The sequence below is a fragment of the Eubalaena glacialis genome, chromosome 15 (genome assembly GCF_028564815.1).
Source record: "Eubalaena glacialis isolate mEubGla1 chromosome 15, mEubGla1.1.hap2.+ XY, whole genome shotgun sequence".
Classification (NCBI taxonomy): domain Eukaryota; kingdom Metazoa; phylum Chordata; class Mammalia; order Artiodactyla; family Balaenidae; genus Eubalaena; species Eubalaena glacialis.
This window is the reverse complement of record NC_083730.1, coordinates 72,404,141-72,420,709: the sequence shown is the minus strand read 5'-3', so window position 1 is coordinate 72,420,709 and position 16,569 is coordinate 72,404,141. Positions and strand designations below refer to the sequence as shown.

At 46.2% G+C, this 16,569-nt stretch overlaps 1 protein-coding gene and 1 long non-coding RNA gene across 14 annotated transcripts in view; one reads left to right on the top strand and one right to left on the bottom strand.

The window, feature by feature from the left end:
* The window catches only part of LOC133075840 (uncharacterized), a 47,238-nt gene extending 45,648 nt beyond the window's left edge, over positions 1-1,590 (top strand). The window contains exons 4-5 of the long non-coding RNA XR_009697410.1: positions 1,002-1,162; positions 1,342-1,590. This is a non-coding gene — a long non-coding RNA (uncharacterized LOC133075840). The remainder of the gene's footprint in view (positions 1-1,001; positions 1,163-1,341) is intronic.
* MTMR3 (myotubularin related protein 3) overlaps positions 1-16,569 on the bottom strand; it is a 133,527-nt gene that overhangs the window by 2,221 nt on the left and 114,737 nt on the right. For 6 of the 13 annotated variants that reach the window (XM_061170237.1, XM_061170236.1, XM_061170248.1 and 3 more), the window contains 10 exons: positions 16,051-16,182; positions 14,952-15,063; positions 11,745-11,940; positions 10,763-10,948; positions 7,968-8,138; positions 6,605-6,750; positions 4,423-5,836; positions 3,199-3,309; positions 2,637-2,725; positions 1,858-1,884 (listed from right to left, as the gene is read on the bottom strand). In XM_061170237.1, coding sequence (XP_061026220.1) covers positions 1,858-1,884; positions 2,637-2,725; positions 3,199-3,309; positions 4,423-5,836; positions 6,605-6,750; positions 7,968-8,138; positions 10,763-10,948; positions 11,745-11,940; positions 14,952-15,063; positions 16,051-16,182 — 2,584 coding nt within the window. The other 7 variants (XM_061170240.1, XM_061170241.1, XM_061170242.1 and 4 more) reach the window with 7 other exon arrangements.

The window sequence follows — 16,569 nt, the reverse complement described above, 5'->3', positions numbered from 1 at the left end:
GAAACAAAAACAGCATTAGTGTCAGCAGACACGGGGTGGAGAAACCAACTTCAGAAGACAGCGCTTCTCTGTACACAATTCAGATGTGCTGGAGACTCCTCTAATATCAAACACTCTCATTTGTCTAAACCCAGGAAGAAGCCAGGAAGGGAGGGGACCGCTCCCTAGCACAATTGCACACCACTTTCACTTTAGGGCCAAGGACACCTGGCTGCCTCACCACTATGGCTCAAGGTTACAAGGTGTCAGGCAGATGCTGCTCAAGAGAGATCCAAAACAAATGAGCCCAGGGCAGAAGGCCACTGAGCTAGCAGCCAAGTCTTGGCCCAGGAAAACTCCGTGGCCACACCCACCTGGGCAATGGCCTCTCTGTAGCTTATGATCATAGAGAGGCCGGAGTCCAATGGAACTGCCTCTGAGCTAATCAGATGAGAGAAACTCCCAGCCCAGCTGGGAAGTGAGGAGCCTTGCCCAAAGGCTCAGAGGCAACAACACGAAGAATTGACTGCTGCCACCTAGGACTGCTTTTGCTGCCAGCATGCGAAGCCAGGAGACAAGCAACCAGTGACACATGCTCAGGGTGAAAAGACAAGAGCACAGGTGAACACAGGTGCACACACACCCCCTATTAGACAAGGATGAGTTGACAATGGGTCACTCCCCTGCCCCCATGCATCTCCAGGGAATATCCGCTCTACCTGAAGGCCTGACTGCACCCAGGCCCCCGGCCTCTCTCCACTCCTCCATTTGAAAGCCCAGCTCTGATGCGCCTGTGCAGCAAAGGTCTGCACACCCAAACTGATGCCCTTCACACTACCAGGAAAGGGAACTGGCAGAGGATGAGTTTCTGCTCACCTTACAACCCCACCCCACTCTGGGGAGGCCCTAGAATAGGAGACTCCGAAGAGTCTGATGCAGCCCGCCAAAGACTTGGGGCAAGCATCTAAAAGGAAATCCTCCTCCTTAGCATCACTCACTACTTTTTCATTTATGCTCCTCAGAAAGGAAACCCACTGCTGGATTAAGGACCACTTAAGCACAGAAGAGAGAATACTGAATACCCTTTGGCAACAAAACACCACCGGCAAAAGGAAAAGGCTAGACAAGGAGCAATGGAAAGACAGAATTAAAACAAACACAAGACTTCATCTTCTAGAATGCAGTGAGTACTTCACAACTCTGTTTCTGAAAAGCATGAGTCAGCAACAACTGTGGTTACAGAGAAAAATTACCTAAATCTATTTCTAGATGTGTACATTTATTTAACATACCTTCTGGAATTCACCTTAAAGGCCTGACATGAATTTGATGAGTTAAGCTTTTCTATCTGACTTCTTTCAGGGGATCCTGATAGACCCTAAGTGGAGTCTTCCCTTAAGTCTTCAATGCTAACAGTTCTCTGGAAAGACCACCTCTGTTCAGTCCTGGGCTCTTTTTCTTTTTTTTTTTTAAAAAAAAAAAAAAAAGCAGTCATGCTGTTTGACTTGAAAGTCACAAGCATCATTCTGGCATCTAAGTGAATGACTGACCCAAACAAAATAGCTCTAAAACCCCTCAACTGGCTATTCCACAAGACCAGCCCCTGCTGAAGCACCGCTTCTTGCCATAGGCAAAATGGCTCGGCTGACCTATGCAGTCAGCAGGGGCAACCACGGCTGGAACCTGACTCAGCTGTAATGGTCTCCTCAGCCAGCTGCTGTGATCCCCCCACCCCACCCAAGCCCACCTGCTTGCCTGCCTGCACTCCTGCCCCAAGCTTCATCCCAATGAGTGCAGAGAGGGGGAAATGGTAGCGTTAGTGTGGAGAAGTTACTGTAGTTGTGCAGAAATCACAGACAGGTTGTTGCAAATGCTCACCACGTTTGATCAACACGGTCAATGTCCCTGCAAGGAGGGGAGAAAGAGCTCAGAGAAGAAGCCAACTAAAGACATTTGGGCTTGGGGTGAGGGTGGGGAGATATACAGTCCTAGAAGCATCATCACTAGACGAAGAGGTGGTTCCATTTTCAATCCAGGTCCATTCATGTGGGTGGGCTATGTCACAGTTCAGATAAAAGTCCTACCCCAAGAACACTGAACATCCTCCAGTCACCACCCCAGCTGGGGCAAAGCATCCCTAGCCACTCACTACCCCAACCCAGAAGGAAGAAAGAAGTCAGGAGCCTTATGGATTGAAGACTATACCCTAAGCTATTCCCACCAGTCCTCCAACCAATAAGTATGTGGTCAGGGAGCGGGGGTAAGGAGTAGGAAAACGAAGTTCCCTGCCCACAGCAGGAAAAATGTCTTTGCTCACAGCAGCTGTGATGAATGGGAAGAAATTGTATTCTAGGAATAAGAAATGGCGGTGTGGGTGGTGGCGGCAGTTGCTCCACCAATCCAGGAAGCAAAATAAAAAAGGGACATCATTTTCAAAACTTACTCACGATCACTCTAAAATGGAAGAAAGACACCCAGTGCAGTTCTGCAAACACCAATTTCAGAGGCACAAAAGGTGAGTCAGGGTCCTGTAGACCCTGGGGTCTGCCTCAGAACACTGCCAGCCAGCTGCCTGCATCTTTCAAATCTGCAGGCTCTGTGGACCAAACCTCAGCCTCTACACCCCCACCCACCCCACCACACCCTCCCAGTGGCACCTGCAGTGGTGCTTCCTGCTGGCAAGCCAGAAGGCGCTGTCGCATGCATAGCAGTGGGCGGCCAGATGGTCAGGGAGCCAACGGGTCATCTGTAAAACGGATGAGGCCAGGTTAGTGACAGGAGATGGGCCATCCAGCCGGAGCCAACAGAGCCATGCTGGGGGCAGCAAGAGTCACAAGGACCACACTGGCTCCAGTGGCACCAGCCCATCAGGTCTGATGTCAGCAGTACAAGAAAGGCGTCCAAATCATTTCCCTGGAGGGGACTCCAAACTCCCCTGAGATCAAGTGGCAGGCAATAGCACCCTGGGTCGCTATGAGAGCTGGCAAGGCTCCAGTTCATAGAGGCAATGAGGAGAGAGGGCTGGCCTGCTGCATCTCCCTTGCTGAGAAATTCTAGGCTTGATGGGAATTCATAGGTGCTGAGATTCAGAGAGGCTCAAGGCTAAGTGTGCTGTGTGGTCATTCCTTAGCCAGGGGCAGGGGGAATGGATGATGGGGGTAGAGAAGAACTGCAAAACAGTTGCATGGGTGGCACTCAGAACAGGGGCTGAGCCTGTACCTCCGTGTCCTGTTTATCCACCTGCTCCCAGCTGGCTTCAGAGAAAATCTCTGTGCTGCAGCGAGACAAACAGTTCTGATCCAGAATGCTTTCCGAGTCAGGAATTGAAGTCTGTTGGCAAACAAACACAGCTGAACAGAATGAACCTGGTCTCCTCCCAGAAGAAGAAAGGGCTTGGCAAAGAAGGGAGCACTGGGGACTTTGGGCAGGCCTGGGTGTTAGGGCTGCTGAATCTCTAGGTGCCTCAGCCATCAAGAATTGGGTTGAGCAGGTTCAGAGACAGAGCTGAGCTCAGCTGGAAGAGAGATACACAGATCTAAGGTTATGTGCAGGGATTCTGGCGTGGAAAGATAGGCCTCGGGTTCCAGGAAGTGAGTAGGGCAGAAATGACCAGGATGAAGTGGGAACTCAGTGTCAGCTGCTCCAGGGGGCCTGTCAATCCAACCCTGCCACTTACATGTGTGTGTTGAAACTGAGTGCTTTGGGCATGTCCTCCTTTCTCTGAAGGACTCTTTGGGAAAATGAGAAACCATCATTAGTATAAAGGAAAAAACAAGTCAGTTTGAATTGAAAGTCATTGGACAAGCCCGCCTTTAATGTACGCTGACTGCTTCAGAGCCAGACTCACACTTGTCCTTAATCACGTCGAGACTGCCTCCTTGAGAACCTCCCCTCAGGTACCACCACTCCGGTCACCAGGCTCCATCAGTGCTAACTCCCAACAGTGCTACCTCTCCCCATTTCTACTGCCATCACCTGCCGCAGGGTAGGTACAAATATCTGTTTAAAAAGAACTAAACCTTCACAGCTACAGCCCATGTTATGTTTGGGGGTTGGGGGGTAGGGTGCAGCGGCTAATTGTTCCCTAGCTACTGGGGTAGTATAGGCACTATGATTTCACAGGAATATTTGACATTGCCCTACAAATGTTATTCTGCCCAGAAGTTCACGCTTTTCTCAAGGCATGATCCTCTCTCCAAAGAGAACTGACCAACCACATAGTGAGTGCTAACTCTCTTCCTTATTCTGTCTAGACAGGATACTTGTGGAAAGTAAGCAAGACAGGAAAGAAAAAGAACACTGCCAATCACCTGGCTGAGGCTGATCTCCAGCCTCTCTCAATTCTGGAACTTTCCAGTTCTTTCAGAAATCTGTACAAAGGGCGCCCCGGCTCAGTGTGCCCTGTCTCCTTGTGCAGCTATGGAGGCACCATGGTGTACTTACCACTTCATCCCCAAAGTCCCCATTGAAGCGTAGGGAGCTGGTCAGGTACTGGCTCTCCAGGCGACTCCTCAGCTCCTGGACTTGTTTCTTCAAGGTCTCCACTTCCTGCTGGTGGCCCGACTCAATCTGACGGAGGCGCTGTTGGATAGTGTCCGTGTACACAGGCATGCCGTCGTCGTCCAGGTGGCTGCGGGAAGGCTGGTCAGGGCTGCCAGTTGCAGACGCCCTCCCCGAGTGGCTGTGCAGCCACTTGTGGTGCAAGTTCCTCGAGTGTAAGTGGGCAGAGCTGCAGCTTGTGGCAGACAGCTGGCGGCTCAGTGAGTCCTTGCTCCTACCAGTCTCCCCATTGGCGCAGTGCCCATTGGGGGTAGGGTACTTCTGGAGGGTACTATGCCCTGGGGGCTGCTCTGAGGCCTTATTTTCAGTCTCTGGAGCACCATTGCACACAAGCCCCTCTTTACATTCGGCTAAAGGCAAGGCACAAGGAGAATGCGCTGGGCTCTGGGTGCTGCTGGGGGAAGTCCTATACACCAGAGATCCCACTTGGGGCCTCTCAGCCAGGCTCCTCTCTGAAGGCCTGGGCTCCATGGCTTGAGGAAGCTCCTCCTTGCCACTGAACCTGCCACTGCTTACCCTGGCAGGTAAGCAAGGTTTATCATGGCCTTGGGGACCACTTTCTGACTTCACTTTATCTTCCACTAACATGTCCATGGAACTATCCGCGTTTGGTCCTCTGGTCTCAAATGAAACTTGGGAGGACAGAGAACTTGACTGTGAGGTACCAGAGCCAACTTTTACATCTACTGAGATTGGAAGGACTGCTTCCTCCCTGTCCTGTGTGATAGGTCCTATTCGAGACTGTTCCACAGGGACCTCCTGGGCATCCTCTCCCCGGGGGGGCTCCTGGAGAGAACTGGGGAGAATACTGTGCCCACCCTGCTGCTCAGGAATACCCTGTGAGAGCACAAGAAGGCTGGTGCCTGGATGGCTCCTTAGAGCAGCATCACCCAGTTCTGGCTCTTGATGAAGCACAATGGCTGGGAGCTCAGGGGTCTTCCCCCTGCTCCCCTCTTCTAAAAGAGCCTCCTCTTTGACCTCCTGCATCCCCCTGTGGGCAGGCTCCTCTACCCCACTCTCCTCTTTGGTGGCCTCTTGCAGGATATTCTCCATCTGCCCCTCAGCTACTCCAGCTGCAACAGACAGCTCGGCGCCACCCAGCACTTTGGCTGGCTTCCCCAGGCTGTCAGGATCCAGAAGCTCCTCTCCAGGACCAGCCAGAGTGCTCAGTTCCAGCGAGCGACGGTGCTCCTGCCACTTCTCATTCAGGCTTGGGTCACTGCTGCGCCGGCTGGCTAGAGGCACTGTGTTCTCGCAGGCTGTGGTCAGATTGTCAAATGATCTAGTCTTTGGTAGCCTAAAGGAAGGAGTTTGGGGGAAATGAGAATATGAGGTTGTTCACAGGGAAGTAGGAGACAACAGGTTTTAAGAGGCAGTCATTTCATAAACGGCTCCATTACGGCTACTCAAGGAGCCATGGCGCATCTGGAGTAAGGCTCAGACTGCAGGAAGGCAGAGCTCCAGGACGAGTACTTCTATTCCTCTGGCACCATCCCTACCTCATGCCCAACACATACAAATAAGCCAATAGCAAATGCTATTTTAAAAAGATATTCTTCATGATACTGCTGTGTTTCTCAATTAGTGGCAGAGGAAAGTAGCACTGCTGATCTTCTGATATTACAATATTTTAAATTATTATTCATCAGTCTGCATTCAGTAAAGCTAATTCATAGGTCTCAAAGCCAGACTGTCTATCATCTGACGGCATCTGCCTTTCAAGCCCAGGACAGCAAGTCACAGCAGGGAGGCAGGAGCACAGAGCAGTGGCTGAAACTCAAGCCAGAGGGTCACAAGGAACCCAGAGGATATGCTCCATCACTGAGAAACTGCTTGGTGCATGCAAGAGAGTGATGTAGCAACAGGGCCCAGTACTCTTCAGGAAACAAGGCTCTTACAGCCTCATAGCCCAAAACCCTTATACCTTCCCTAAGAAAACTTCAGAGATCTAAGAAAGATGTGTGGAACCAGACAATGTCATGATCTCCAACCATCCCTGGATGCATCCCAACACGGGAGTACACCCACAAAGGACCTGCAGTCTTGGCATCAGCCCCAGGCTCACCGACTCAGAGGTGGATCATCAGGGCTGGTGCCAGGGGCTGGGTACAGTGCACAGCTGTCGTCCACGGGGGTGGACGGGGATGGGCAGGGCAGGTACACTGCACTCCACAGCATCAGGTTACGCACGTGGCACACAGGGTACAGCACCTGAAGAGAGAGCGGTGGACACAGGTTTAAACAACTTCCAACAAGTCTGTTAGAAATGTCTAGAAATGAGAGTGAAGAAGCAAGCACCAAGCAGGAACGCCCAGCAGTCCTGCACAATCTCCAAGGGGCATTAGCATGAGTGGATGCAGCTCTATCACGGGGGGTGGTGGGTAGACGGGACATTTTTCACCTGACAGCCTCCGTGGGAATGAAGATCTAAAAAAAATTCTTTAAATCCATTTCTCATTAGTTGTTTCTTAGGTCACCTTTATTGAATGACTGGCTTTTCTCAACCTAATTTGTTGCTTTTACTGCGCAAGAAAATGAGTCATTCTGCTAGATGGTGATAGTTCCCTAGTACAAAAGCTTGGCTTCAGAACACACTGTCAAACCTGTTTTATAGGATCATCTAAATTAATCAAGTTAAAAGGAGGGAATTTTCTTCTGTACTGTTACTTCCCCAGCAGGCACAGGAGACAGAGAAGCAGCTAGCTTCAATCTTTCCTTGGACTACTTAACTGTAGTAAGAGGTTTATTAATTAATAGTCCAGCAAATCAATAAAACCTCTGATTAGCCTCCTTGTGACTTTAGAATTTAAGATGCATTCTGACAAAAGGAACATTACTGTGTACATTACTGTGTACCAATGCACAGATATAAGTGCCTCCTTTTCTCTGCTTAACAGAAAGTGTTCCTTTGAGGAACAAAGTCTTAAGGGGCCTGCCAGTTCTCCATGTGAGCAGAGGATCACACAGACACACTGCTGGTGTCACACACAGTTTTCTGCTGAGACAGATGCTGCAATGGGTATCATTGCCTGTTGACACTGGAAGGGTGCTGGGGGCCTGCACCTCCTTCTGAGCTATCAGGGGCGTCCAGGGAACAACTTAAGTGCCTCCTCCACTTGTTAGACAGAACATGCTAGAAATAAGTTAAGCTCTGGCAGAGGTGCCAGAAAAGATTCATGTCTAGAGTGGCAAAGTAGAGATGTTTGTTAAATCAAACCACCCTGAACAAAGAGCAGTCAGAAGCAGGGCAGAATAACCAGAAAACAGGCCTTTCTTAGGACAGAGTGGTTGGGAAAAAATGCAACTACTCCATCCAGAGACAACTGAGATGCCTTCGAGAAAACAGTCACTTCTCAAAAAAGATCCCATATGTCCCCATCCCCAAATTCATTCTGCTGATGAGGGAGAAAAGACTAAAGAATACATACGGCTTCTGACTGAGAGGAATACAGTAGGTTTTTGAAAGCCTTGTTGCCCGCCCGAAGCAGCGACCACACAGAACATGTCCGTTCCTGAGTATGTTTTTCCCCTCTCTCCTTGGCGTTGTTGCACAGGAATGTTCCAAAGAGGCAGGAATAGGTATGCTGCACCAGTTTCACCTATGGGAGTCCAATATGAGGCAAAATCAAGCAATGGGTACACCATTTTCTGGGGGAAGGTCAGCCCAGCTAAGCCACCTTCCCCGACACCCCTGATGTGCACTTCAGTTCACGCTTGGTAAGGATGGGGGGGGGACCCAAGCAAGCCACCCAATCGCAGACTCCTCATAACCCCAGCCACCATCACTCCTAAGTCAAAACAACAAAGACAGGGTGTTGGCACCCCCATCCTCTTGGTCTCCCTTGTAAACAGTCTCCAAGGTCCCAAGTTAACAGCTACCCATATAAACTGGACATAGGAGCAGGTCAGTGTGCAACCCAAGTCTGAACTTCTAAACAGCTTTTCATTCAGCAAGTTGCTACTGAGCATCTCACATACCCCCAAATGTTTCTGTGGGTGCTGGACAGGCAACAGTGAGAAGACGGCTCTCCTGCCCTGGTAGAGCTCGCTCTGGCTGTGGGGGGAGGGGTGACCAGTGCTATGGACAACAATAAGGCAGGGTAAGAGGGCCAGAGCACATGCAGGGCAGCGTGAGAAGGCTCACTGGCCTCTAGAGACCTGATGGAAGTGAGAGAGCAGATCATACCAGCTGGGAGAGGAGGCTGCTCCAGGCAGAGGCAACCGCCAGCACAATGGCCTTGAGGTGAGCACAGGATTGCAACTTCTGAGGAACTGACAGACATTGCATGAGGCGGAGGATGGGAGGAAATGAGCCTGGACAGGCTTGCAGGCCATTTTAAGGACTGTGGAGAGAGCCTTGGAGGACTTGCAGGAGGGCCTTGCAGGCCATTTTAAGGACTGTGACTTTTATTCTGTGTGAAAAGCAGAGTCATTGGAAGTTTCTTGACAGAGGAATGATACGGTCTGTATCACGTTTTAGAAGGATCCCTCAGGCTGCTAGACTGACTCGGGAATTGGGACAGCAGATGTGGTGGCTTAGACTAGTGCTGGGAACAGCACAGGTAGCAATAAGTTATCAGGTTTTAGATATATTTTTAAAGCAGAGCTGCAGAATCTGCTGACAGACTGAATATGGAATATGAAAGAAAGGAGAGTTGAGGATGACATAAAAGTTTCTGCCCTAAATGAATCGAAGGTTTGAGTTGCCATTTGGTGAGATGGAAGACTTCTGGAAGATCAGTTTTGGGGTGGAGACACATGGAAATCAACAACTAAGTTCTGAACATGTTAAGTCTGAAATACCATTAAGACATCCAAGTGGAGATACTGAGTAGTCACAAGTGGATGAGAGCCTGGAGCCTGGAGTTAAGTGGAGAGAGAGATCTGAGCTGAAGACGTATACATGTGGGAATCAGAGAGAGCAATTAAAGCCAACAAACTGGATGAAATCCCTAGAGAAGGAGGCTGAGCCCTGGGGCACTCCCAGCATTCACAAGTTAGGAGGGAAGGAGGAACCAGCAAAGGAGACAGAAAGGACCAGCTGGTGAAACGGAGGAGAACTAAGAGTGTGTGCTGGAAGTCAACTGAAGAAAGTGTTTGAAGAAAGGAGTGATTAAATTGTGCCAAATTTTAATGATGGATCAAAGAAGATGAAGGCAGTCAAAAGGTACAAACTTCCAGTTATAAAATAAGTAAGTCGTGGGATGTGATGTACAGCAGGGTGACTGTAAGTTAGTAATACTGTACTGTATATTTGAAGGTTGCCAGGAGAGGACATCTTAAAAGTTCTCATCACAAGAAAAAAACTTTGTAACTATGTATGGTAACAGATGTTAACTAGAATTTTGTGGTAATCTTTTAGCAATATATACAAATATCAAATCACTGTTGTACACCTGAAACTAATATAATGTTATCTATCACTTATACTGCAATTAAAAAAAAGAAGGGTGATTGAAAACTGATCACTGGATTAGAAATGTGAAGGTCACTGGTGACCTTAACAAGAGCAGCTCTGGTAAAGTGGTGGAGTGAACACCTGACTGGGCCAGGTTTAAAAGAGAATGGGAGGAGAAGCGTTTGAGAGAGTAAGTGTCAAGACTTGAGGAGCTCTGCTGTGAAGAAATGAGGTATGAAAAATGAGATAATAGCCAGAGGGGGATGCAGGACCCAGAAACGATTTTGATGAAATAGGAGGCACTATACCATGCTTGTATGCTGATGGCAATGATCTGGTAAAAAGGAAAATAGGCTGACGCAGAGGGCAGGGAGGAGAAATGCTGAAGCCATGAAGCTGAGCAAAGGAGGGGGGTGGAAGCTGGTGCACAAGTGGAGGAGGGGCTGGAAGAGGGCAAGGATAGTACATCCTCCTTCAAAGGACAGGGAGCAGAGAGTGTGGAACAGACGCAGGGGGGTTGGTAGATGGACTGGAGGGAGCAGATGAAAATCTATTGTTTCTATTTCTAACTACTGTTTAGTGCTTCTGTCCATTTTAAAAGTTATGTTTAGAAGAACTCAAAGTTTATGTAAACTTAGTACACATGGATTCACTAAATAAACACCTGTTTATTACTATTGTTTTTTAATTAAAAATGGAAGAATGGCCCCTCAAATTCTAGAAAAGATGCAGTTTCATGTGAAAACTGGCCCACTAACATTTGCATTGATACCCCCTATGAATTTAGAAGGTCCCCAAAACGAAGAATCACAAGCCCAAACTCACAAGGAATGCTTCATTGAACTCAAAAGAGCACGGAAATTGCCTCTGAAGCTGATGAACACAGTCAAGCCACTGTAAAAACACTGGACAACGCTCGTTCAGATCATCCGAGTTCTCCCCATGACCACACCGGTCAGCAAACTTGTGGCCAAAATCCAGCCACTCCATCTCCACGAGGACCTGGAAACCCTGCGGGGAAGCACCCACGAGAGACCCATTTGTGCTTGTCTATCCAAACTATAACTGTCCTGAGCCTAATGTCACCAACAGTGATCCCTTTTAACACCCTCCCACTAAGCCCACCAGGAGCCCCTAACCCAGCCCCACGGCCAAAGGATGGGACACAGGCTTAGGGCAGTTTCCCAATTCCCTCAACTCCATTCCATAATCATCAAAAGGGTGGTAACTAAGCATTTATCTAAGTCTTTGTTGAGACTATTTATATTTTTAGCCCTTCATTCACTATAAAAAAGTCATACTTTTTTCCCACTTAATTTCTTTTTTATTTTTTAATTTCTATCTTTCATGGTATCCTTACAAAGTCATGTTTGTAAAATCTTTCCCCATCCCAGATTTACATATATTTTAGGGGACCTTTATGGTTTTTCTTATATCTTTAACCCAATAGGTGATTATTTCACAATAGGGTTCTTTCTCCACAGAACATTGTGGTGATATACAGACCCATTACCATAATAAGCATGTCAAGATCCTTCTATAGAAGCCCCACTTTCCTGGGGTATCCAAGTAGATACTCTGCAAAGGAAAACATGTCTGTATTCTCAATACCTTGTTATCCACAATCTACCCCCTTTTAAGAGGCACAAGCACTGTGGTACGTACCACAACAATTTAGCTCAAGATAAAGGAGCAATGATTCAAAACTAAAGAAATTTCACTTTCACTGGACCTAGCCACCTCAATCAAAACTGATCATAAAACCCTCCAAGGTTTCCCCCACTCATCCTAAAGTGTCAAATCCTACCTCTATGGTTCGGTAATAAGGGTCCAGCAAGAGCTTAGCCAATGCCACAATCTGGGGGGTGCGGTCCCAGCCATCCGAGCAGTGTGCTAGCACTGGTCGTTGATCACGATCCACAGCATGCACTACCAGAAGTGCTGACTTCAGAAGCACAGACAGGTGATGGAGCCATTTTGTACTTTCAAGAGCTGAGAGCCAACTACAAAAATAAAACAGAAGGGGATAGGAAATGCTGATTTTTATGATATACTGGGTCATGCCAAATACCAGTCATATTAAAAAGCAATTCCCAAAGACTTTTCCTTCCAAATAAAACACTGCCAAAACAAACAGAAAATCTCTGTTTACAAAGCATGTACAAGGATGAGACCCAAGCCCTACCATGCAATAGAGGAGAGCCTTAGAAATAGGACAGTAATTAACAGGGCCACCTTTTGTTCCAAAAATCTTATAGCTGATTTCCCAGAGAGAATTAATATTTAATATTTTTTAGTCCATAATAGGTATATCTACCCAGTATAAGAAAAGTAGCTCTTCCTGGAATCTTCTCCAAAAAAAAACAAAAAACAAAAAACACAGCCACTCTGAGATAGAAAAGAGAAAATATTTATATTTAATGATCAGCAACTCTGCCCAGCAAGTTCTCAAAAAAAAAGGTAAAGAAAACTCAAATATAAGTATGTCTGTAATAAGATACAAGCTAGATGCCACATCCAACAGTGCAGACAACATTGCTTACTACCCACACCCCAACACCTACCACTGATCAAGTCTTGAATGTCTATGGATTAAAACTGGATGGGCCCGCACTAATGATTTAGACTCACACAAATTAGTACGCCTGTGGCTACACAGTTTCTGGGCTTAGTACTGACTGGATTCAGCAGGGATCTAAAAGAACCTTTTTTTGAAAGGCCTTCAGGAAGTATCAGATCCCAAGAATGGCCCCTTGGGAATAATCACAAGCTGATAACAAATGGTTTTTTAACTGTGTTGACATTTTATTTCTTGTGCCCAGTCATGAATACTACTCCCCAACCCCCCCAAAAAGCTCCAATTTCTCCAAAATGTGATCAGATTTGTAGTTAAGACCACAGTCTAATCCTTCAAACTCTGAGTTTGAGGAGAGAATAAATACTTCTGTCAGGGGACTATGAGAAGGCTTTTGCCAAGACTAGCCTATAAAGGCTTATTAAACCTTGGGGAATGAGTATGAATTTTTGGAATAGTCCAAAGAGAGGGTCTTTCCAGGCAAACACACACCAGAATGTACTGCATAAGCATTGGCTTCACATGGATTTGCTTGTTCTACCAACCAGACTCTGACTCCTCAGTGGGCAGACACTGTGTCTCAGGCACAGCTATACCCTCCTTGTGCAGTGCCTAGCACACACTGAAGGTTCCTACTTCTTAAATCGTGGATAAAAATTCTATCTCAAGACCTTCTATGTCCTACTAAATACCTGAGAAACATTTTTTGCTGGTGGATTGATTATTTATTCTCATTCCTCACACAGTCTTGAAAAAAAATAAAAGATGAGGCTTAGGAGAACAAATACTAACCTATCTCCTGGCCCCTGGAGAAACAGTAAATGAGAACCTGGTTCTCTTGAACCTGACTGAATCATTCTTACATACCACTTGGTGTCTTCCGTCCATGCCTAACACAGAAGCTGCACTCCAAAATCTGCCAACGGAGGAGGTGCGCTGAGACTCCAGGCTCCCTTGTCCTATTCTCAAAAGTTGAGGTAGCAACCTAAGCATGCTGTAGCCCTCTACGGCCACAAACAAGTGTCAGGAGGCTCACTTATAAGCTGGTCCCGCCTCTGCCATAGCTTCTTTTTATCCACAAGGGAAGCTTCAGTACTGCATTATGATTTGCTGCCAAATACAGACAAAGCATTTCCTTCTTCCTTTACAACCTCCCTCCTCCCTGACATTCATTTGGACCAAGCAAGGGCTAATTACATCTTCTTGACTCAGAGTTTAAAAAAACAGCTTTTTAAGAAAGAATTTTAACTTATGGAAGATATTAGAGATCAGGTAGTACTGACTCTATCCCTTTTATTTTATAGACAGGAAAAACTGATAACCACAGGAATTAAGCCACTGGCCTAAGTCACACAGTCAATTAGTGGCAGATCTCCTGAATCCTCAGCCAGGCTCTTTCTATGCCCTCCCTTTAGGAAAGAGTACTGCTAGCTAAGTTTTGAATATGTATAGCAGATGCAAGTTGCTAATCCCCAAAGCAGAGCAGCGATCTCATTTCTTCGGTCAGGCTTTTCCCCAAGGACAACTGCTTTACCCTCTGGACTGATTGCAACTGCGATGAATTGAATCATTTGCTACCAGGAGTTAGTACAAGTGGTTCAGGCAGCCATTTGATTTAATAAATCAAACAATGCTGCAAAATTGATGCAATCATGAGATCTACTGAACAGAACCCAGGGCAACAGCTATGGGATCTAGCACAAACACCAGAACAGAGAAAATTCTGTCTTCTCTGGCACCATTGCTGGCTTCCTGAAACAGTAAAACAGGGGCTTTTAAATATTTATCTGTCCATATTTGTTTTACAGAGCATTCCTCCTAATTTATCTTGTATTCAAACAGTTCCCTTGGGGGGAGGAGTGTTATTTCACCTTCCTCACAGCAAATGCCAGCCATTTCATTAGTCATTTCATTAAATTCATTTTTAATAAGCAATAAAAATCACGGTAATGTTCTTAGTAAGTAAGATGGTAGTTTAGAAATCAGAAGCAAATGTAAAAGGAACTGACCTACTGGCAAGTTTAAAGAATGTTTAACCCTTTTCAGAACATAATGAATAAATTTTTACTCTTCATGGTAAAACATTCCAGTTCATAGCAAGTTAAGTGTCACTACAGGATGTCAGAAAACAAAGAATTAAGTTACTCTGAGTCAAAAACATGTGGAAGAAAAGGAAGAGGGCCCAGGAAAAATAAGAAGGCAATGTTTCCATTCTGAGGGCTGAGATCTGTTCTTTGCTGCACATTTTAAACCTTTCAAAGTGCTAGATTTTTCTTCCAGCTCCTCCTTTGTGCTGCATGCTCCTAACACAGGAATGAGAATAACCATGGACTCTGAAAGTTAAACTGAAATTTACCTAAAAATAGAAAGACACCTTCAAACTCATTAAAAAAAAAAAAAAAAATCAGTGCAAACTTAAAGCCAAAGCCAAGGTCTTACTTTCCCGGATCTGGCATCTGTGTGCACAGCAATCGCAGAGACTGAAAACTCCTCCGAATTGAATGAATATTTGCCATCCCCATAAAAACAACTTCACAGTTCGGGTAATACTCTGGAGAGAATAATAACAAAGAGAACACAAATATGTTGAATTTAAAGTCCAAATGGCCAAATTTAAAAGGAGCAAACTGGCTATAAAACAAACCCACTGTAGCTGCTGACTAATGAAATGCCAATGTTTTGATGCCTATTAGCCCAGTCCTTTATTATGAGAGGAAAACAGTGCTTGATTTTTAGCTGTCTTTTCAAAAAGGAAGGTTAGATTTGTGAAGAAGATACTGATATAAAATAGAAGCTGTTATTTTTTTTAAAGAAAGATCTGTATACTTCCATCTTACCCCAGGTTTACTTCTTGGGCCTCTACTAACTTGCATCTCTGGAATCTCTTTGAAAAGAACCTAGCAGAACCATGCATTTCTGCATTCAAATTTCACCTTGGTACAACTGCTTTTAGATTCCAGCTTAGCTCTCATCTGAATAAGGAGCTCAGTGCCTCTACCTGCTCCAACAGCACACAACTGACACCTAACAGGTCCCTCCTTGGAGAAAGCCAGCGTTCAAACAGTAGGGGTGTTATAGGTCAGCACTGAGGCACTTTGCTAGAGTTTTGTATTTGCTGCTTCAATTTCTACCCCATGTTTTCTAAGTAAAAGTCATGTGAGGAGTTTTCTGTGAGGCTAGTAATGAGCATACCCACTGTCAAACACAAAAAAAGCTTTTAGAAGGCTGAGAAATTGAGCTGCTAAAGAAGAAGCTTCCAAACATAACAGGCCTTATTATGGGAGAGGATTTACTTTCCTTATCACCTAAAAGTTGGCACAGGGAAGGAAGATTCTTTAGTTTCACTGCACCCCCTCCTCCATTTCTCCCTTAAAAAGAGCATACAGTATTAAGAATCCAAGAAGGAGCTCTGGCTGTCTCAAGACAGGTTGAGGAACATGGCTTTCCATTCACTTCAAATTGAGAACTAAGACCCAGCTGGGCATGGGGTGGACTCACAGGGACAGAGGGTCAGGGACGAAAGCACTGTGCACCTCACCTGGGCATTCACAGCCTCCTCCTTTGGCTCGGTTCGCCACAGCTGCTGCATAGGAGCGTGCATCCAAGATCAAAAGCTTCTGTGGTTGGACAGCTAAACTCTCTGCTCCTGAAGCATTTGACAGAGAAGAATCTAGGGACATCAGGAGCAGGAAGGAAAAACTAAATGAACCTGTCTCTCCCAGAATTGTTGCAAAATAAGAACCACAGGCACTTATTACAGTACCCAAAAAACTGAAATCCACCTAACCCAAACTACATTAATACAATAGGACTTCTCTCTCTAGTTTGTTTTCTATTTTGCCTACAATCTCCTATACCACATTTCTACATCTGTAGTCCTAGAATGACTACAACATAATCCTGGTGTTTCCCCCCATGGTCTGGAGACACTGCAGGTCCCCTATCACATATATATTCCATCTTGTCACGATGGCAAGAAAGACAACAAACACTCTAGTCCACTTAAACCAAGTCTGAAACAGAGGGTCTTCTGGATTTTGCCAAGATCCATGACTCC